General features: G+C 43.9%; 1 protein-coding gene across 2 annotated transcripts in view; it reads right to left on the bottom strand.

Annotated features, from left to right (window-relative positions):
• The window catches only part of TRAPPC13 (trafficking protein particle complex subunit 13), a 373,612-nt gene that overhangs the window by 18,918 nt on the left and 330,645 nt on the right, over positions 1–24,049 (bottom strand). For both annotated transcript variants that reach the window (XM_086960695.1, XM_086960696.1), the window contains one exon: positions 2,416–2,566. In XM_086960695.1, the coding sequence (XP_086816821.1) occupies positions 2,416–2,566 (151 nt within the window). The remainder of the gene's footprint in view (positions 1–2,415; positions 2,567–24,049) is intronic.

The following is a 24,049-nucleotide window of genomic DNA, read 5'->3' as shown; positions in this document are numbered from 1 at the left end:
GCATACCATGGACCAGATATACGCCCGTTTTGCGACTCAAAAAATGATCGCAAAATGATCTGAGGATGCAAAATGGGATGTAAATGATGTACGACAAGCAGTCATAAATCAGATTTTGCAATGCAACAGATTACCGACTCACAGAAATCTGCGGACGGAATTTGTGCGCCCACCTAGCGAGTTGCAAACCTTCATGTACAGACAAGTCTCAATTGGCAAGTAACCACAAAATAGCCCGTTTGCATATGCTATTTATCACAAACTGAAATCCGGTGGTAAATGGGCCCAATCTACAAAAACAGGCCCAGAAAGCATCAAAGACTTTCCAACAATTGCGGCCCTGTAAGTGCTAGCAAGGAGGAGGCGAATTTTGGGAACAGGAGAGGATCTTCAGTCAGGCTGACCATGTTTGACAAGACAGAGAAAGAAATATATGACCAATGCAGGCTTAGTAGCAATGTGATCCAGGAGCAAATCAACACCTTAAATCAACTCCTTGAGAGCAGCACGCTCCGCAGGTATGCCATCCACCCATGTCCAGGGTTGTGCTCCCTCCACCTATTAGCCACTAGTAGCAACCAAAATCTCATCACAGTGGCCGGAGGGGTTTCTCAGAGTGTGCTATTGTGATTCTTCCGCAAGTTCTGTGATGCCATGATCCACCACACACACTCAAACACATCTACCTGCCCAGGGATAATGTAGAAATTCAGAATACAATAACCCAATTTTGCAGGGTAGCCAGATTTCCACAGGTATTTGGCTGCATAGATGGGCCCCATGTGCCCCTATATCCCCCATCTCACCTGGAATACATATTCTGGAACTGCAAACACACACATTCACTAAACATTCAGGTTGTCTGTAAAGTACAACACATCACCAAGGACATTGTGGCAAAATTTCAAGGGAGCATCCATGACTCCTACACCTTTCGCAGCAGCGGCATTCACCAGCGACTAGAAAGGGGGACTTTGATGAAGAATACCTACTGGGTAATGCAATGTGGTGAATAAAAGTGAAATGTATCAGTGCAAACATTACTCTCTGTTGTTATCTCACCAGGTGACAGTGCGTATGCCTCGTGGCCATGGATCGTCACGCCCTATCTGAATCCCAACAACCCACATGAGCGACAGTACAACAGTGCACACAGACGCACAAGGAGAGTGACACAACGCACCTTCGGCATACTGAAATCGCGATTCCGGTGCCTTCATAAAAGAAGGGGTCTTGCAGTATAATCCTATAACAGCGTCAAAATTGTTGCAACATGTGCAATTCTTCACAACATTGCTTGCAGGAGGGGCCTACCCATGGAGGTGTCTGATTCAGACCAGAGGATGATGACCTAGGCCCACCTGCCTGAAACCCACACAAGCAAAATAGAGCAGCAGAGGGGACATGACGCAGGGACCACATAGCCAGACAATTTTTTTCACGGTAAGATGCATCCATTTACAGAACATCCTCCACAAATGACAAAACTAGCAGTAGATTTTGAAAATTGGCAAACCCTTAAATATCAGGGTATTAAGTAAAAAACTGTAGGACAACATGTCATTCATGGGCAACATAATCAAATTGTTTTTGACAAAGAGCGGTTACTCCACCGCCAACAATGGCCCATGGGGACAATAGCATGGTACACATGCAATGTTCATGCCTCTTCGAGGTACTTGGTGTGTTTTACTCTTTGGGGATGTGGGTTGCCTGCTACTGCTCCTAGGCTCTCCAGTGGTTGAACCCCTCTCATTACCCCAGTAACAAGACTGGAGGTTTGTATTCCCTCAAAACCAGCAGTCATTCGCTGCAGATCCCTGGCCACATCTCCACTGAAGTGGCCCATCTCCACCTGCAGGGCCAGTGTGCATCTTGAGTGGAGGGTGGTTGCCTGGGCAAGGCTGCCTGCTGGCCTGCCAGGTGCAGCAGCATCCTCCCAGTCTAGTAGATCCTGTGACGTTTGTCTGTTCATGTTATCTTCAAGTGTTTGCCTTTCAACAACCCCCATTTCTGAAGAAACCCGAGCTGAGCCAATGCTTCATTCTAGACCTTTGTGGCTGCAGCCAAGCAATTACTATCTTTCTTACCAAGAACAGACTCGACATCAGCTTAAGTTTCAATTTCCTTCTTGTTGCCCGTCGGTAAGACCTCAAGAGGCACCGTTTGGTTCTACTGCAGCACCTGGACCATTACTGTCTGCAGGCTGGTTACTGTAATAGCCCTCAAACAACTTACTTCCAGGCACAGCTACGTCTTCACTACATCTGGGTGACACTGACAAAGGGAGACATTATACTTACACTGGTGACTCTTGAGCTCATCATAGATTTGACCGCTTAAGTTTGAATGTTTATGCAATTATTATGTGTTCCACATCATCATCCTATCCAGCAGATGAAAGCATGGTCTTACCTGCAGCCCCTGGACTGATGACAGCAGCGTGAGCATAAGATGAAGGGATGAACTTGGGCTTAGTTTTCCGAGCTGTCGTCCTGATACTCCACACCAGTGAATGGCATTGGTATTACACATCTCCAGGATGAGATCCATGGTTCTTTCACTGCTAAATAAGAAGAAGGATAATATTGTAGATAGTTAGTACATTAAACAATGGGATGTCAAAGGATTTAAATACACCTGGACATGATACAGGTAGCATCTACGAAAGGAAGAGCTTTCCATTTTGAATATGCCTGAGGTAGGACCGACATTTCAGTGCAAATCTCCAATGAAAAGATCAAAAGGCCGTAACCCATTTTAAAATATCATTTAAAAGTGCTGTGTAAATTGGTTTGTGAAACTTTATCTGCAGTGACACTAAAACCTCCTACTGTGTTGTTATTAACTTTTATCATAATAACTGTAAACCTCATTAAACAAACATAGAAGATTCTTTTGATCGGACCCTCAGCATGGCACTGAATGAATTAAATGGGTACTCTGGTGATAATTTGGGGGGAGATTTTTAACAGCAAGGTTTTCCCAATTTCTAGAAATATGATTTGAGGTGCGCTGGGCTGTGACAATAAGGATTTTTCAGCAACCCCAGCCTGTAACCAAATACCTTTACTGGTAAGGGCTCGGGCAGTTTGATTAATTGATTGTATTGCCTTTTCTGAAAAGTATAGAAATAAGGTTGCTGATTTCTCCATTTACAGAACTTGTTTTCAATGGAGTCTTCAACATTCATTCGTACAAGCCCTAGTCATTCCTCGCATAGACTACGGAATTGTGGCTCTCAGCGGGCTCCCCCTAACAACAACGGCGCCCCTACGCGCCTCCTTGAAAGCGGCCGCGAGACTCATCACTGGTTCTAGAAAACACTCACACATATCCCCTGACTTAAAAGCCCTGAACTGGCTGCCTTTTGAAGCCAGAGTCCAGCTGAAAATTGCCTGTATGACACACTCGGCCGTACACCACAAGTCACCCAACTACCTCACTCACAAGCTGACTATATCAGGAAGCTCAAGGTCCAACAGAAGTACAAAGAATCTCCTCCTGAAACCTCGTAGATTCCGGAAGGAAAAAACATACAAACGCTCCTTCTCAGGAATGGCACCCAGGATCTGGAATGCGCTCCCGCCAGAAACTAGGCTTATCCCCTCCTCTGTACTCTTCAAGAAAGAGGTAAAAGCCATCCTTATGGCTAAGTTCACCTGAACCCTACTGTTACTGGAACAATCACAGTACATGGCTCCTATTTCATCGGCTACCCGAATGCTTATCTATGTTTTGACTCTTTTATGACTGCTACTGGACCAAAATCTTTGCACGGATGCTTTATTATTTGGTTTCCAGATTGTTTATTAGGTCTGCACACTATGACCTGAGTGACTTACTAACTGCAATCCACTCACTATTGCCTACTATTCAGTTTTCAACAGCGTGTTTACTCTCCCTCTGGGGTGCTATAATCTTATTCGAGTCGACATTGCATGGCTTCAATATTATTACTTCTTGATTGTTATTAGTGTGCATACTCTTGTGCAATATTATTACTTCTTGATTGTTATTAGCGTGCATACTCTTGTGCGATTATTACCCTATTGGCAACTCACTCCCTACCGATTAGTATACTGTTTTCAACAGTTTGTTTATCCTACCTACTGTTTCTGTAAAGCGCTCTGATATCTGCAAAGATCTTGTTCGCGCTATATAAAACTTTAAAAATAAATAAATAAATAAATTCCTATCTTCTAATAGCTATTATTGAGCTGTCAAGATTTAACTCAATAGGTAAACCCATATGAATGCACAAGCAAGAAGTGCCAATCAACAAATACTGCTATGAGGTATCTCTGCATCTTGGAATCAGTGTTTCAAAGCCTGGTTCTCTCTACATTAGATGATGGGGTGTTCCTACTATCTGGCATTCCTGAAAAAACACCTCCCTCGTTTAAAGGTTACCCTTTATACGGCAGCAAACAGCAAACACTTTGAGCACATCACACCTGTACTTATCACTCTTCAATGGCTAGTGAAACAAAGTATCTTCATGCTGGGCTGTATCGTTCACAAATACCTTTACAATAAACCAGATGAATTCTGAGAACTATACATTTCCTGCACTTAGAAACTTCTCTCTTCAAGAAACAGCTGACACTTGCTCACACCTTCATTGGAAGCACTGTGAGGATCTGGAACTACTTTCCACCCAAGATACAAACGAATCCAGGCATTGACTCCTTCAAGAGAGAGTTGAAAACCCTACTATTCCACAGACACTGCCCGTCATGAACTCTACCAACTATTCTTTGTTAACATCCCTAGCTCTCTGCTGAGCGAATCTTTGGTAGTTAGCATTTATGCAGTTTACCAAACTTCGACCTGTCCTCCCACTGCTTCTTACTCTTACTTATACCGATTTCAACATGCCAGGAACTACCTAAGATGTTGGGGAACTGACAATGTGCATATCCACTCCTCATTCCCTTCTGGTGCTATTTAGTTACATACATGCTGACATTTCTTATCTATAACTATTTAACTTACAATAAAATAGATGAATGTCCTTTAGACTGCTTCAAGGTATGTTGTCCTGCGGTCAATTTGTTTAGCTCATATGCCTTTATATCTTTACATGTTTTTTCTTTATTAAAAGAATTTAACATGTTTATATGGTCACAATCCACAGTCTCTTCATTAGTCAAAGCCTACCATACAATCCACACTTCCAGGATGGATGCCTGTCTGCTCTATGCAACAGTTTCCAGATCAAGCTCATGGTAAGGCAAATGGAGGGCAGAAAGGGGAAATAAAGGCGGGCAGACACAGAATGGTAGAATACAGGGAAAAGTCATCACTATGTAGGAATATCTTAACTCTACAGAAGCAAGCACCAGCACAAAACAAGGATTAGATCACCTAAGCATGCCAACACTAATTAGAATTCCAAACAGATCCAATGAGGCAGAACTCTCAACGGGACCCCTCACCCCTCTGCACGCCTAACTACGGATGTAACCCTCTCGCCACTGCGGATCTGGCGGCAGGCAATTAAATCACTCCTATTCTTACGCTACCGACTACTGTCCTGTAGCGCCAAATTAATCGTTCCTCGGCATCATCCCTGCAATTAGGTCACTCGCTCTGACCTTACTGCAGCCGCACCTTAATTGTCGATCACTCCGTGACGACCATCTGTTCTACTGATCGCCATATTGTCCAACTACTGGCTACATAGCAACTTCCCATGCACTTGTTTTATTGCTTAATCCAGATGATGATTCCCTGATCATGTTAGGGATCAAACGTTGTCGACTCTCACATCTTAACTCTAAACTTTTAATTCGTATTATTTGTGGAGTACAAGATGCATCTTTGATTGTGACTATGTTCAATTTATATTTTACACTAAAAGTCACCTGCCTGTATTAAGGAAATCGGCTGTTTGCCCAATACCCCGTCACGTCCCACCCACTCACCAATTTAAGTTTTGTTTTGTTGTATTTTGAATAAATCTTTAAAGTTGTCAATTTCAGACATGCATATACCCAATCTTCATTGTTATATTGTGGTACATAGGAATGTAAAAAATAACCTTGGAAGGGACCACTGTCTCTTGAAATTAACCAGTGGACCGGCAGCACAGCTTGTGCCACACACACAGACATAGCCTTTCAAACCTGTCTGAGGCTTGCCACTGCAGGGTCCGCATATGTAGTTTACTGCCACTTTGACTTGGCATTTAAACGTACCTTTTATTACACACAGGTCGCCCCTAAGGTAGGCCCTTGGTAGTTCTATGGACAGGGTGCTGTGTAAGTAAAAGGTAGGACATGTGTTTTCATTGTGTGGTATGTCCTTGTAGTGACAAACAGCCTATTTTAGTTCTCACTACTGTGTGACCTACTCCTCTCATAGGGTAAAATTGGGAATTGCCTTATAAACTTTTACGTGGTAATTTTTGATCTGAAAGGAGTGGCGTTGCCATTTTTGGTATGTTCGGAATGGTAGTGATAAACTCTGCTAACTGGTGTAGTTGGATTTTACATTACAATTTTAGAAATGCCACTTTTAGAAAGTGGGCATTTCTCTGTGTTTATGACTTTTTGCTTTGCAGCCTGACTCCAATCCAGGTGTAGGCTTGGATGACAGCTATACTTGATGCATACTTTCCAGACAGCCACAACACAGGAAGGGATGGATGTGACCGGGATTACACCTGCATTCATCTGCATACTTATGGTCTTCCTGGGCTGGGAGAGGGTGGTCATACTGTTAGGCTGTGTCCTGCCCTCACACAAAGGGCTGGTTTACCCCCAACTGACGTCTGGAGACAGGGCTGGGTTGAAAGGGATTGTTGTGCCCTTCTAAGATTTCTTGTGAAGTTACCCCCTACATCAAAGAAATGTAGGAGTACAAGTACAAATACAGGGGCTTTGACCCCATGATTTTAGGCACTGCATGCGACTTCTAACCAGATGCTGCTGGCTCTACATGGTGGACCAGAGTAATGCTGTGCTGCCAGAAGGACCGCCATTAGGGCTACCTACTTTGTTGTGCTGGTCTGCTGCCTCATGGGCTGCTGGAGGGACTGCCACTCTGCTAAGGATCTGTATGTGCTGGCCTGTCTGCTTGCTGCTAGCTGTGTGCCCCCCAAGTATTCTCCCAAGCGCTGTGTACTGCTCCTTGCTTCTCCAAACTTAGCATGTGGGGAGCACTGTTTACCGCTCCTGGTGTTTTAAACGTAGCGCATGGTGAGAGCTTCATCATTTCCCCAGGGACTCCCAGTGATAGCTACTGGTTTAGTTATCTGCACGTCTGGAGTGCCTTCACTTCTCGCCGAGACCAGTGCACTATATGTATGAACCAAGGGTGCGCTTTCCCCTCTCGTGAGGAGTACACTGGAAGCAGCATGTCTGGACTGGTAAGTGGGAATGGATTCATGGTCTTAGCACAAACACCGCTGGTGGTCGGGAGCAGTGTTTGTTCCCCAATCCCCCCTGCATCTTTTTAAGCCGGGTCCCAGCACAAGTCTTTCCCTAGCAGCGTGGGCCAGATGTGCAAGGCCTGCCGACATCGCCCAGTAGGCCTCGCTGCTTTGTCTTACAGGCGCAGGGACGTGGGCAGACAGTAGAGACCAAGGTAGGTCTCACCCGTCCGTATTCTGCCTTGATCTCTGAAACTGCAGCAGCTGCCCTGTGCACTTGCTGGCAGCTGCACTTGCCAATCTTGCATGCGGGGGATCCAGCGTGGTCTCCTCTTGGGAATTCACATTGTGTCCCCCACCAAATTCGAGACATACCTTGGAACACTTGATTCATGCTCATACATTAGGGGGTCGATCCACGACGGAGGCCCTGATCGCTACACAGAGGTGTTACATTTGAACGCCTGTAAATTAGAGTATTATAGCTAATAGGTTCCCAGGTGCTCCTTAATCCTACAGTTGCTACCTAAACACACTCATTCTCCAGGAGGTTCACAAATCTACTGTTACCTTACTAATAAGAGCGCAGGTGAGCAGTGCCTATGTGGGCTTATTGTGCTTACGGTGACATTGCGTGATTTATGTACTACTCGTAATATTTGGTGATTTATGTATTTTTCTTCTAACCAAACTGCTGCATTTCACGCCCTGATGTTGTAACATATGTCGTTCTGATTCTTGCATTGACAGGATAATAAGAACTATGTTAGAATTTGCATAGTATGCACAGTACTTATGATTCATGTCATTTTGGTCTATGTTTTATGTACAATATAATCTATATATGTTTATATAATCCATGTGGAATCTCTTTTGTGGTGTATTCATTGTGTTTCTGTGTGAGTGTGTTGCACAAACCCTTTACGCATTGCCCCTGATAAGCCTGCTGCTCTGAGCCAAGGTACCAGAGGGTGAGCAAAGGTTATCTTTGAATTGTAACTTATTTGCCCTGACTAGAGTGGTGGGTTGTGCCTGACTGAGGTGAATACCCTAGCCAACCAGAAATCTCATTTCTAACAGGGTGAGAGAGCTTCTCTGGAGAGGACTTTTTGAAGGATAAGAGTAGGAAATCATTATAAGAGGTGGCTATGTCAGATTTGGGGATGTTGGCAAAGTCTGCACAAGACAGTGGTTTTTATTGGCTTCTCTTTCGCTTTTTCCCCCCAGAGGAATAGGCTAAAAGTATTGTACCAGTAGTACTCTGGATTCAACAGGAATGATGCACTCTTCGGCTCTCACCATCTCCACCAGTGCCACATACAATATAAACACCAATAGTAGAAACTGGGAAAGGGGAAAGGATAAGAGAGAAAAAACACGCATGGAGCACCACCATTTTAACTCATCACTTCAGCTGGCCACTGATACCTAAAGGTCAAAGTGGGTATCTAACAATGACAGGAGAGCTATTAGTAGCCAGCTATGGGAGCCCTACATCTGACCATAATAGTGAAAGGATATACCTTCTTAGCTGTATCTCTGTATACCCAAATCTCTGTGTTCTGATAAGCAGCTTTTTGCTTCTGAAACTAAAGCATGCAAGATAATCCCCACTCCTCCCTTAAAGTAAATGACATCAAGCTTCGTAACTTTGTGCTCTTCTCCTGAAGATAAGCTAAGTCACTAATCAATGCTGTGTGCCAATGAAAAGTTAATTAACAGTCACTAATACACTGTGGCAAATTATATTACACTGACAGGAATTCTGACTTCAGTGAGCATTACTACATATATTTAGAATGTGTATCACAGCTTGACATTAGGATAAAAAAAACTAAATAAAAAAGTTTGTTTATCCAGCACAACTCTCTTTTTTAGAATGCTTCTCTATATTCTCAGTGCCCTCAAAACCCTCCAAGGAAAATAGCTTTTCATTTTGACAGAGATCTTGGATTCGTGTAGCAAGACCATAGCTGCAGCAACATTGTATCACGACTTCCTATCAAGAATGCTATGAGGCAAGAGGAACAATATATATAATAACTCAAGATGCTGTTGCAGTTTCCAAACGAGAGAGTTCAGGGAGTGTTGGTAAATGCAGTTAATCAGCGAGACACTAAAAACCAAAGGGAAAGAAAAAATTATATTGGTCTGTCACACTTTCTCCCAAATTAAACAATAATCAAAAATAGGTGTGACATTTTAAAAGAACAGCTTACAATGGAAGATTCACCTTTATGATGCCTTTTATCTTGGCTCCAAGGGTAATCCTTAATAAGATGCACTGACTCTTATCCAACAATGCACCTCTGCCATCTGTCAAGCGCATATGCAGTGGTCACCGCGTACCATCATCAGACGGGCAGGAATCACGAAGGGTCGCGGACCACTTCAATGTCTTTAAAAAGCTGGAACAACATCCCTCAGTCTCATCAGTGGATGAGTGGACTTGCAATATTAGGTGCAGAGCTGGTGCTACCTCAAGATGCAGTTGGCTTACTTATGCACTATGAACACTGGCAATAAGCAGATACTTAAAACACATTACTTTTAAAAGGCTGTGGCATATGTACCTTATACTTTACACATTGTAACCAACAAGACACCGAAGTTGTTTCTATGCTAATGGGGCCCTTACCTAGTATGGATAGCGTAAGCTATTACTCCACGATCACCGTGTAATTATACATATGTGCTGTATATATCTATATGAGTGGAGATGTGATAATGGAGAAAGTGCAGGTTTACTCGCAATACAATTTAAAAAAAAATCGGTTTGAATCTTTCTGTCATGTACATATCCACATGTATGAGTATGCAGTGCCCGCTGGCACTATCAAAATAAGTTTGCTGTGTCCACTGGAACTATAGGCATATTACTAAGTGCTCTGGGGCCCCTGGTACTAAATAATAAATAATGACGAACATACATTTAACCTAACAGCAGACCTTCTCGACTGGATTTTTGGATCTATTTCCATATGCTTCCAGAGCCAAGGAAACTAACAAGTTAAGGTCCAATATAATCATGATTCATAACATTTTGATAGTCGCATGTACACAGTTAAATGTGTGAGTGGGGCATACTATAGATTTCTTAAGTGACTAGAGGGCCAAATTATTTAGATTAGGGTACATTGCATAGTTCCTGATGAATGACATGGATCCATAGGGGTAACCATTACTGTAAAACATTGCCGGACTTATGGGATAATTATTTCCCACCAGTCCGTTTCTTCTTTTACGTCTTACAGGGCTAGTGCATATAACAAACAACAATTACTAAACTAATCCCCACAGGAAATATTTTTATTTCATGTAATCCCCACCCAATATAAAAAATACTTCATACACAATCAAGGGGTAAACAAAAATGTGCCAGTCTATCGACCAATGCATATAAAAAGACCTCCTTTTCAAGTCTGTTTAGTATTGCTAGGGTATTCTGTTTTAGGTTTAAGCCTATAACTGATAAAACTCCACCGAAAAAGAAACAGCCCTCTTCAGTATAAACATAAAAACACTGATAAATACCTGCACAAATACAAACCAAAATGCCATTCAAAGAAAGGAAAGTGAGAGAGAAGGAGTAATTTTTATTTCTTTCTAAAGGGGATTACAATGCAACTTTGTTATGCAAGGTAGCAGCAAGAAGATTGGTTTAAGATTATTCAGCTTGAGTTTTGCTGTTTAGCAATGTCACTAAAATATTGTGTACTTGGATTAAAGGCTCATGGTTTAGAAGCATGTTTTCAGGTCTGATCTTTTTTTTTTAAATCTTTTTATTAAAGAAAGAAGAAACAAAGCAAGGCATCAACAAAATACAAAAGTGCATGGACTGTACGAGCGCAGTGCTACATTTCAGTAGACTTTACAATAAGCAACGCACTGATGTGGGAGGGAGAAGAGAGCGCAGCAGTAACATGAAAGCAATCAAGAACAATAAGGGGTCAGGGGGAAAGCGGAACATCAAGGACTGCAGTCTCTGGTGGTACACATATGTCCCCTCTATATTGATTCCAGGGACCCCAAACCTTATGCCATTTTCGGGGGCGACCCCGAGCCAAATATACCGTTTTTACCCTGAACATGCACCAATCCATGTTTTCCATCCACACCTCAAGAGTAGGAGGCCTCTGGGACCCCCACAACTGTGCAATGTTCCGTTTAGCTATCATGGCCCCTAGAGTCATCCACTGGGCTCGTGCTACATTATGTTCCATGGGCTCCCAAACATTCAACACGTTTCAGAAAAGGGGGTGGTGATGAACAGAGTGTCTGAATTAAGCAGACCACTCTTACCCAGTCCAAAGATCAGGGCTTGATCCATCACCGTTATTTATCTCACTGCACCATCCCAGCTCAGAACCTGGCTATATGCAAATCAGTCTGTCCCTGGCCCAGTGCATCATGGGAACAGGGCAGACTAAACTACCAAGCCAATTCTTCACCAGAAAGGAGACAAGCTACCGGGGACCGGTTTCTGGCATTTCAGCCGTCTTCGGCCCGGCTTACTTGAATCCTGATGGTGCAGTGAGAAAGGGACTCATGTCTGAGTATACCCTGCCACACCTATAGTGGCCAAAAACGATTCAGAAAAGGGGGTGGTGATGAACAGAGTGTCTGAATTAAGCAGACCACTCTTACCCAGTCCAAAGATCAGGGCTTGATCCATCACCGTTATTTATCTCACTGCACCATCCCAGCTTAGAACCTGGCTATATGCAAATCAGTTTGTCCCTGGCCCAGTGCATCATGGGAATAGGGCAGACTAAACTACCAAGCCAATTCTTCACCAGAAAGGAGACAAGCTACCGGGGACTGGTTTCTGGCATTTCAGCCGTCTTCGGCCCAGCTTGCTTGAATCCTGATGGTGCAGTGAGAAAGGGACTCATGTCTGAGTATACCCTGCCACACCTATAGTGGCCAAAAACGATTCAGAAAAGGGGGTGGTGATGAACAGAGTGTCTGAATTAAGCAGACCACTCTTACCCAGTCCAAAGATCAGGGCTTGATCCATCACCGTTATTTATCTCACTGCACCATCCCAGCTCAGAACCTGGCTATATGCAAATCAGTCTGTCCCTGGCCCAGTGCATCATGGGAACAGGGCAGACTAAACTACCAAGCCAATTCTTCACCAGAAAGGAGACAAGCTACTGGGGACCGGTTTCTGGCATTTCAGCTGTCTTCGGCCCGGCTTGCTTGAATCCTGATGGTGCAGTGAGAAAGGGACTCATGTCTGAGTATACCCTGCCACACCTATAGTGGCCAAAAACGATTCAGAAAAGGGGGTGGTGATGAACAGAGTGTCTGAATTAAGCAGACCACTCTTACCCAGTCCAAAGATCAGGGCTTGATCCATCACCGTTATTTATCTCACTGCACCATCCCAAACATTCAACAGGCAGCGCCTGGCCTCTGGTAAGAAAGCCACACCTGTAACATCCTGCATCACCTCGTGTATCCTACTCCAATAATCAGTGACTTCCAGACACTCCCAGATGATGTGGAGGAACGTCCCCAGCTGTCCACAACCCCGTTGACACAGACCCTCCTTGGAAAAACCCATCCGGACCAGACGGGGACCCGTGACATAGACCCTATGCAATATCTTGAGCTGAACTAATCTGAGTCGTGCCGGAATCGCGACCTCCTTTGGTGAGGAGATCGCCGATTGCCAGTCTTCATCATCAAGCTCAAGGCCGTCACGGGTCCACTGATCTCGTAATTGCGACAGAAGGTCCGCCCTGTGGTTAATCAGTTTTTTATAAACCAGGGAGATGGTACTATCTGGGATATGGCCATACAACACACGGTCCTCCAACAGGGTAGATTCCGGTTTGTCCCCCCCTTCCGGGAAGACTGACATTAGTGCATAACGGACCTGAGCATAACGGAAGTACTCCGTCCCTCCCAGTTCAAACTCAGTCTGCAAGGCCGCAAACGATTTCACTTGTCCCTTAACCCAGAGGTCTCCCACCCTGGAGATACCAATGAGATCCCACTTGTCGAACCCCTTAGTGTTCCACAATTTACCAAACCTATCAGAGCCGAAAAGCGGGGTCGACAATGTCAAACGATCCTTCCATCCTAAAGAACTAGTAGCATCTTGTCAGATCCGTACAGCCGTTCTCGTCGGCCCCGTCAGAGTCTTTACCACAGATTTAGAATATAACGCTCTGTAATAATTGATGCCGGGAAGTAGCCACCTATCCATGGCGAAACCAGGATTTAACTCAGGGCCACACAAAAAGTGGTTGATGGCTCCTAACCGCGACGCACAATAATATCTTTTAATGTCGGGGAGAGCAATGCCCCCATCATACCACGGAAGCGTTAACTTGGCCAGCGCAATACGAAGTCTGCCATCACACAACAATTTCCTTTGCAGACCCTCGATTACACGAAAGTAACTAGCTGGGACAATATCAAATGTATTCTGAAGGGCATATAAAAAACGAGGGAGAGACATCATCTTGAAAAGAGACGCTCGCCCGAGCAGTGACAGCGGGAGCTTCCGCCAGCCCGCAACATCTCGCTGCTTTATGTTTATTGTGTAGTTCCAAGTACACGTAATGAAATGTTGTTTTTTTTTTAAATGCCCGCTTTTTGAATTTCGAGTGACCAGTGTCCAAGACTGCTTGGCAGTCGAAACGCGTTTGGCAACGGCGAAATAAAGATATAAAAATCTCACATGGCGTCGTCATCCTTTGGAATAATTTTATGAGGCTTGGCACAAGGAGTCTGTTTAGACGACGCAACTCTCGATTAGGTGTGACGGAGGATACTTGTGCAATAAAACGTTATATATTCATATATATCTATATATATAGATATATATATAAAATCATGTTTCCATAGGAAATGCATCGTTTGTGATGCTAATATATATATACAAGCAGCCTTAAAGTAAAGGAACGGCGCTCATGGAGTACAAGAAGTTTTTTATTTAAAGAACCAAACCGTATTGGCTGTGTCAATATCAGCGTGTTCACAGAACGGCACTTATTTATCATTATAAAGCAAATGCATACAATTTGAATTGATAGTTCTTTCAATACTCGTTAACGGACTAGTCATATATATCATTCATGATTCACGAATAACATGGCGGCCATCTAAGCACTATTATACACCCACAGTGTTAAAATATTTTGGCATTTGGTATATCAAACTTAATTCCGCTAAACGTCCTAAAGTGCTCATTTCTATATATCAAAATTAATTCTGTGTCTGAGGTGCATCGTTGTGACATGGTACAGTGTTAAGATGGCTGTCAAGAAAACTAATAATCATGTATGATCAAGACTCTAATTTGATTTGATTGAAACGAGGCTACATCAGACATAGACTGAATTCTAATGTATAGGAATGAAAAATTAGGATGTGTAGCAGAATCAAATTTGATTTACTTAATGTCAAAATATTTTAACACTATGGGTGTATAATAATGCTAAGATGGCTGCTAATATAATAGTGAATCATGAGCGATATATCTAACTAGTCCGTCATTGACTGTTTGGAAGGACTATATAATCGAATTGTATGTATTTATTTTATAATGATGTGCCTCTCACTGAACACACCGACATTGATAAAAGCGCATAGCTGAAACATGTCTGTTTGGTTCTTTAAATAAATAAACAACTTCTTGAACCCCGCGAGTGTCGGTCCATTACTTTAAGGGTGTGAGTACACCCTCACGAGACTGAATAAATAAATATATATATATATATATATATATATATATATATATATATATATATATATATATATATATATATATATATATATATATATATATATATATCTCTTCCACTGGCGGTTGCCAGCAGGTAGTTAGGATGCAGTTTCCATAGGAAGAGTGTTTTTTATTATTTGCCAATAACTTTCGTGTCGTTTGACGAATCCTTGCAAAATTTTCAGACCCAGTTCAACACTCAATTCAGCAGCTCTCTAGACAGTTTTGGGCGATCCATCATGCGGGGGATGTAAAACATGGGGAGGGTCCCAAAACGTGTTTTCCCCATGTTAATTTCCATAGGAGACACAACTGCTGAAGGGAATTACACCAAATCTGGAGGAAAGGTAGATATAGGTCCAGGGTAGTGTCTTTTTTGTAAATTGGCATAAACCCGTTCAGTAGTTGCAGAGTAATTTAAACAAATTTCCAGTTGAAAAAATACTATATATAGGGAAGCGGAGGATCCGTGATCCCTCCCTATCTCGTGCTGAGATCTGATTGGCTGCCAACACTTCAAACAAGTGTTGGCAGCCATCTTAGCTTGAGCTGAGTCCCAGAAAAAAACATTACAAAAAAAAAAAAAAAAAAAAAAAGGAGGGGGCAAGGTAGAAATACTCTGTTGCCCTAGGCATCTTGGAGGGATCCCACAAGGTCAAAAAACAGTAAAAAAAAAAAATTGTCAGGAGTCGCGTTGGACCCACGGATCTCGCTGAAACATTTTTTTTTTAAAACGAAGCGCTGACTCCCACGCTTCATTACTAATCGGCCCCAAGGTGGTCAAGGTCCTAGGAGCCTTTTCATAAAAAAGGTGGGGGGAGCACGGGCACCAACTTCTGGGGCTTATTAATGCCCCTTGAGAACACCACTTCCCGGGGCTTGTTTTTAAATAAATGAGGAGGAGGCCCATATGGCCTCCCGCGCTACCCTGGGGACCACCACCTCCACGGGGCTTATTTACTTTTTAAATGTGTGGGCCTCTCTGACCCTCCCCAGCCCCGGAGACTGCCACCTCCCCGGGGCTATCCTCCCCCCACCAGAAGGTCCACTAATGCGGGGCCACCAGGACCCCTCCACAGCCCTGGGGACCACCACCTCCTCCGGAACCACCACCTCCCTGGGGTAAAATTCAAGAAGGGAGCCAATAGAGGGCCTGGGGACCACCCCACCCCCCAAGGGCCTGCTCCTGTTTTGTCCCTGGGTGCCAACCCCAGGGACATAGCTGTTTGCTATGGTTTGGTGGGAGCTTTACAACTCACGCCAAGTCATAGCAACCACTCCGCTTTCAGCAAGCAAGAGCCTTAAAATTGTTCTCGCTTGCTGGAAGTGCAGCAGAATTGCTTCACAGAAAGGGAGCTGCCTCTCTGTAAAAGCAATGCCCGCTCCCGCAGGAGGCAGGGAGCCGGCAGGGACTGCCGTGTCCTTGAGACTCTACAACAGACAGGGCCGAAATTAGCCTGGGAGTGGGCCCTCCTCCCCTTGTTTCAAACAAAAAAATATTTAAAAAGGCTCGGCCCCTAACGTAAATTAAAGGGGCCCACATGGCCCCTTTCCCTTAAAAAATGAATATTTTCTTTAAATGGGACTGGTGAGTCGGGGGCCCCGCCCTTTCAGCACCACTCTGCAAATGCGCCTCCTGGCGCACAACTGGTTGGGGGATTAAGTCCCCTTGGCTGCAGAGGTTCCTTGGGTGCCAACAACCCCTCTTGTTACCTCTTATAAGTGCCATACAAAGGGACTGCTGAGAGATGACTGGAGGCCCGCCACTTTTTCCACCACTCTGCAAATATGCCTCCTGGTACACTACTGGTTGGTGGATGAAGGCCACTTGGATGCGGATTGTCTTTGGGGGCAAGGAACACCTTCTATTACCTCCAGTAAGTTGCACACAGTGAGTTTGCTGAGAGGTCTTTGTAGGCCACACCCACTTTCTCCACCACTCTGTAAATACACCTTTTTGCGTACTACGAGTTGGAGGATGAAGTCTCCTTCGTGGCAAACTACCCAGTCTGTTACTCTAGTAAGTCCCACACAGCGGGCTTGCTGAGAGGTCTTTGGAGGCCATTCCCTCTTTCTCCACCACTCAGCAAACGCGCCACATGGTGTACTACTGGTTGGGGGATGAAGAACTCTTGAATGCTGAGGGACCTTGGGGGCCAGGAAGCCCCATTTCTCCACCCCTCTGCAAACGCAACTAAAAGTTAAAAAAAAACAAAAAACATCGAAATTCACTTAAAAAACAAAGGTACAGGGACATTTTAGTTAGCAAATAGAATTTTAAAAACCTTGGAAATTCACTGAAAAAAAAAGTTTCAGGGACGTTCTAGTTAGGGAACAGAATTAAAAAAAAACTTGGAAATTCACTGAAAAAAACAAATGTTACAGTTGTGTTCAGATTTCACTCGTATCAAACCAGTGAAATTCAGCACTTATAGTCACCGGAACTAACTATAACTTACGCCCCCGTAATGCGCTTCTTATGACCTCACATATTACATCACTCATGAAATGGTCAGTAACGTCACTGAGGACATCTCAAATGACCTATAAATAAATATTACTTATATTTATTTTGCTCGAATATACCCCAGAACAATACTTCACCTCTAAAGGGTTGAATACAGCCAAATTCTGCAGTCCTGTGATACAGGGGTGAGTGTGTCTCAATTACAAATATCAAAACAATTGGATGCTATGGAGCTCATGCTCCTATTGTAATTCCTGTAAGAATATCAACACCACACCCGACATAACATCACCCAGCTGATAGACTCTGATAGAAGTCATTTATGATGTAACATGTGTAAAACATAATAAAGGACGCTACAATTACACACACATTAGCAGTACATATCCTCAAATGCTTAAAAAGTAAATGGAATACTGCAGTACCACTTTCCATACCTAGAGGTCTGTTTATAAATAAAAAAAACTATTTGCAACTTTAGTCCTTCACAATGTCAACAATGAGGATGTAATGTATCCACTCTTACATAAGAATGCTAGGGTTACCACCAGCCAGGGCCTCCAGATTCAGAGAACCCCTGGACCCAGTTGCTCTACCTTTGTCAGGCATGCCTTCTGCACAGTAGATACTGGTACCAGCGTAGATTTCAGATTATGGGTACATACAGGGCAGAAGGATGCCATCAACTAACAATATTTGCAAGCTGCTGGGCCAAGATAGAAAGTCAGTCTTCAGACCTGTTGGCAGCATTTGATACTGTCTCATATTCTATCATGCTTAGACATCCGGCCCGCTTTGGGGGTAAAAGGCACTGTGTTACTATGATTTGCTTCATTTCTTAAAAATCATTCGTAGACTGTCTCTTTACCTCCTTTTCACTTCGACAATAAGAGCCTCAATTAGGGGTTCCTTTAGGTTTCTGCCGTGAGCCCTACCCTAATTAATATCTATGTTACAGCGCCGAGACGCCTGCGGGCAATTGTTCGCGCTCAATAAATGCCAAAAATAAATAAATAAATAAATAAATAAATAAATATGTTGCCCTTTTGGCCGCTCTTAATTTACTTTTTTAAGCTCACTTTCAAAGCCGAGGGAGACGCACAATGTAATCCTCGTCTGGATGTCGGTCTCTTTTCCAGTCAATTACAGTTCAAAAACTGTATGAGTGCGATTGATAGCTGGAAGCTTGTTAATTATTTGCATCTCAATACTGGCAAGACAGTGTACGTTTCTTCAGCCAATCCTCTGCCTAATCCACCAACTGGTGGAAAGGTGAACTTGGTCCCTTCCTTGGCCAGCATCTAGGGGTGATTTTTGACTCTTCGCTTGCCTTTCGTTCTGCACATGAACTTACTTCCATCTGATTCTTCATTTTCTAAATGAAGAAAATGATTTATTTTCGCGTCCTTTCACAAGACAGTAGTTCAAGGCCCTCATTGTTTCTAATCTCAACTACTTTTCTAGGCCACTCCATCTATTTTGCCGACCAAACTACAACACGTTCAGATTGCCATAGCGAAACATCATTGGCCTAAACTAATGTATCTCCTCTTAAATCTTGACAGTTTGCTGCCCATTCAGCTCTTTGCCCGTCTCAAAGCCATTCGTGTACCATCCAACTCATCTATGATTTCCTACCTTGAATGTGACTCCTGTCCAGATCTCTTTGCTGTTACACTGCCAGTCTGCTACCAGGTTTGTAAAAACCTAAAAATGGCTCCAATTCCTTCTCTGTTGTGGAAACCAAAGATTGGAATTGCTTTCCACCCCTCGCTATGCTATCCACTGCCTTGTCTCGTCTGGTTTAGTATATTGCTCAAAACCTATCTCTTTAATCTGTAACTGTATGCTTCTTCCTGCGGAGTGCTAGGACACTCCTTTCTGGGGTAATCACCAGCTTTAAAAATGTCCTTTCATTCAGTGCACCAAATAAACATGTAATGTAAAAATGCATAATAGGTAATGATATATAGGCACCTTGTGGTTTAGGTAACAGTTGCACATCACTCGACGTTTGACCTTGTGAAATACATGATCAGTCACCCAAAAGAAAAAAAAATAAATATATATATATATATATATATATATCCCAACAGAGAGTTGAGCCTTCAATAGGAAGCAGCCACAAGATCGGAAAATTTGCATCCATTTCTTTTAAGGAACAGCTGCAGCAGGAGACGCAGAAGAAACAGTCATCCTCTTTCCTAAGCCAGACCGGTTTCGGGAATATGGTCCCTTTCTCAATGGCTTCTGCATACAGTGGCAGATTCATCATGCACTTCAATTTAAAGGTCCTGCCCTTCTGGGCGTGTCCGCAACCTGCGGCATGCTGGATCCTGTAGTGCGTGAGCATTTGTCTCATGTTAGTCCTTCACTGTAGCAGTCAATTAAAACTGAATAAAACCCATGTGGGCTGGTGCGCTGTAATGCTGGGTGTCCTGTTGTATTTATTCACCTGCTCCTGGACTCCGGTCTCCCGTGTCAGGATAGCGTCGTTAGGCGCCATCACGGGTCCGCACTGAAGCGGCAGGCTTGCTCCCCGCGGCTAGGCTCGTGCCGCCAAATATCCCAACAGAGAGTTGAGCCTTCAATAGGAAGCAGCCACAAGATCGGAAAATTTGCATCCATTTCTTTTAAGGAACAGCTGCAGCAGGAGACGCAGAAGAAACAGTCATCCTCTTTCCTAAGCCAGACCGGTTTCGGGAATATGGTCCCTTTCTCAATGGCTTCTGCATACAGTGGCAGATTCATCATGCACTTCAATTTAAAGGTCCTGCCCTTCTGGGCGTGTCCGCAACCTGCAGCATGCTGGATCCTGTAGTGCGTGAGCATTTGTCTCATGTTAGTTCTTCACTGTAGCAGTCAATTAAAACTGAATAAAACCCATGTGGTCTGGTGCGCTGTAATGCTGGGTGTCCTGTTGTATTTATTCACCTGCTCCTGGACTCCGGTCTCCCGTGTCAGGATAGCGTCGTTAGGCGCCATCACGGGTCCGCACTGAAGCGGCAGGCTTGCTCCCCGCGGCTAGGCTCGTGCCGCCAAATATCCCAACAGAGAGTTGAGCCTTCAATAGGAAGCAGCCACAAGATCGGAAAATTTGCATCCATTTCTTTTAAGGAACAGCTGCAGCAGGAGACGCAGAAGAAACAGTCATCCTCTTTCCTAAGCCAGACCGGTTTCGGGAATATGGTCCCTTTCTCAATGGCTTCTGCATACAGTGGCAGATTCATCATGCACTTCAATTTAAAGGTCCTGCCCTTCTGGGCGTGTCCGCAACCTGCGGCATGCTGGATCCTGTAGTGCGCAGGTTGCGGACACGCCCATAAGGGCAGGACCTTTAAATTGAAGTGCATGATGAATCTGCCACTGTATGCAGAAGCCATTGAGAAAGGGACCACATTCCCGAAACCGGTCTGGCTTAGGAAAGAGGATGACTGTTTCTTCTGCGTCTCCTGCTGCAGCTGTTCCTTAAAAGAAATGGATGCAAGTTTTCCGATCTTGTGGCTGCTTCCTATCGAAGGCTCAACTCTCTGTTGGGATATATATATATATATATATATATATATATATATATATATATATATATATATATATATATATATATATATATATATATATATATATATATATATATATATATATATAAAAAAAATATATAAATAAATAATGTTACTTACTATATAACCATCTGTTCGTAGTGTATAGGGCTGTGAATCCACCTGCTCTGTATACTCCTGCGCTCTAGTGTTTGGTCAGGATGTTTGCATCTTGTTTTTCTTTGAAGAAGTCTGAATCACCGAAACTGTTGTCATTCTACCCTCAGTCCATAATGCACCAACACACTGACTCCACCTCAGATTGTTTTCTGCTCAGTGGGTGATTAGTGTAAGTGGAGTGCAATGCCTAAGACAGGGTGTGTCGTGCATAGTAAAGGGGACTATAAAGCAGTCCCTCTTTAATAAGGTGACTAAGGAGCAGGTCAAGTCAAGTCATAAAATTTGTATAGCGCACTACATACCCAGAGGGTTTCAAGGCGCTTAGGAGGGGAGGAGGATTATTTGTCAAAATGATTCAGATGCAGCCCTTACACACCGGAAAGAATGATTCAGATGCAGCCCTTACACACCGGAAAGAGCCCTAAGATCCTCTTCAAATCGCCTTGCCAAAACCACAAGGATTACGCGGTCCAGATGGGGAGGTAGATCATTCATGCATATGGTGCCAAAACTCTGGAAAACTCCATGCCTATAGAACTAAGACTTCCCACAGATGAGATTGCCTTCAGGAAAAAACTGAAGACATGGCTATTTCCAGGTTGAGTCTACGGTAACTGCTTTCTCCTGTTTCCGCAGCGCTGGGAAGCCCTTGAGCAGCTATGCACTTTAAAAAACATATAAATATGTTTGAATGGGGTGGCCAACTAAAGCCTGTTGATGTGCTAGAAAATGCGGTTCCTAACCTTTTAACTTCTTTGGACCCCACTGAATGATTAATTGGCCCTGAAGCAACCCCATTGAATCACTAATGGAAGCGGGGCTCCCTGGCTGTGGTAATTTCTGTGGTCTGGATTTCAAAAGCACACACAAAATACAGAAACAAACATATCAAACAAATGTATCATTGGTGATTTATTTAATTTAATTCCCAAATAAATATTGGAAAACAGAAATGTGAATTTTAATGGGAAGGTTGGAGCTCTTCTAAATTAGTTTTTTCAATTCTAAGAGACAAATCAATCAATCAATCAAGAATATTTGTAAAGCGCGCTACTCACCAGAGGTTGTTGAGGTATTCGGGGCCCAAGTCGTGGAGAGCCTTGTGTGCGTGGGTGAGGAGTCTGAAAGTGATCCTTTTGCTGACGGGGAGCCAGTGCAGGTCCCTCAGGTGGGCGGAGATGTACCTGTGTCAGGGGATGTCCAAGACGAGTCGTGCTGAGGCGTTCTGGATGCGCTGGAGTCTTTTCTGTAGTTTGGCGGTGGTCCCAGCGTAGAGGGTGTTCCCGTAGTCCAGATGGCGGTGACGAGGGCCTGGGTGACCGTTTTCCTGGTTCCAGTGGGGATCCAGCGGAAGATCTTACGGAGCATGCGGAGAGTGTTGAAGCAGGAGGAGATAACAATCCAGCCCGAACTGCCAAGCCATGCCTTCCCTGGACCGGAAACAAGCTTCCGAGGACCGGTTTCTGGCATTCCAGCCGTCTTCAGCCCGGCTTGCTTGAATCCAGCGTCCATCACCACCCCCCTTTTGTACCACTTTCTCGAGGTCACGGCAGGATTTCTTGGAGTCTTTGAGATCGTTGGTGAACCACGCGGCTTTCTTGCTGTTGAGGTTGCTGGGAGGGTTTTTCAGTGGAGCAAGGGTGTTGGCGCAGTCGGTGATCCACTGTGTGAGGTTGCGGGCTCCTTCGTTGGGGTCTGTGGTGTTGGTGGGAGGGTTTAGGCGCAAGGAGGTGATGAGTTGGTCGGTGATGATCTTGCTCCAGCATCTTTGGGGGGTTTGTTGAGGGCGGTGGTGGGTCGTTTTCCTGAAGTTGAAGTGTACGCAGCTGTGGTCGGTCCAGTGGAGCTCGGTGGTGTGGCTGAAGGAGATGTGTTTGCTGGAGGAGAAGACAGGGTCGAGCGTGTGGCCGGCGTAATGGGTGGGGGTGTTGACCAGTTGCTTGAATCCGAGGTTGGCGAGGTTGTCTAGTAGGGCGGTGGTGTTGTTGTCCTGGTCGTTCTCCAGGTGGAAATTGAGGTCTCCTAGGAGGAAAGTGACATGATAAACTAGCATATCATGTTGTCTTTTTTGATCTTAATATATGCTCTCTCTTTGTTGGCACTTTAATTGAGGCTACCCATTTTCCAATATATATTGTGTTTGCTGTATAAACGTGCTGCTCCAACAAACCAACCTAAGGATACCAACTCAATTTGTAGCCTTCAATTACAATTTTTTTCACATTCAGAGCACATTATAAACTTTTCATTTTTAGAGTTTAAGTACAATTTACTAATCTGCCAATATTATTTAATTTTTTAGATAGTCAAAGACCCCCCTTAACCTACCCTGCCGCCCGCCCACCCCTTCCCCTGAGTAAGTCACAGAACCTCAGTGGGTCTGAAGACCACAGGGCAAAAACCACGGTGGTAGAACTACACAATATTGTTTGGTGAAGTTATGTGGCACTGACCAAGTAGCAGGCCTGCAGATATCTGGTTAAAGGAATGTTACATAAAAAGGCTAGGTTGGCACTCTTTTTGTGAGTAGAGTAGGATCTAAGGGGCAAGGGTAGTGTGAGCTTGGCCGTGGCATATAAAGTGTGGATGCACTTAAATTTCAATCCTTATAATGCCAGCTTTAAGTTCGGCAAAGGCTACAAAACTTTCATAAGACTTTCTATAAGACTTCTATCACTATACTATACAAGCTCCATCTTAACATCTAGAGTGTGAAGATCACTTTCTTTTTTAACCATGTATGG

The sequence above is a fragment of the Lissotriton vulgaris genome, chromosome 3_1 (genome assembly GCF_964263255.1).
Source record: "Lissotriton vulgaris chromosome 3_1, aLisVul1.2, whole genome shotgun sequence".
Classification (NCBI taxonomy): domain Eukaryota; kingdom Metazoa; phylum Chordata; class Amphibia; order Caudata; family Salamandridae; genus Lissotriton; species Lissotriton vulgaris.
The sequence above is the reverse complement of the archived record's forward strand: the minus strand, read 5'-3'. Positions and strand labels throughout refer to the sequence as shown.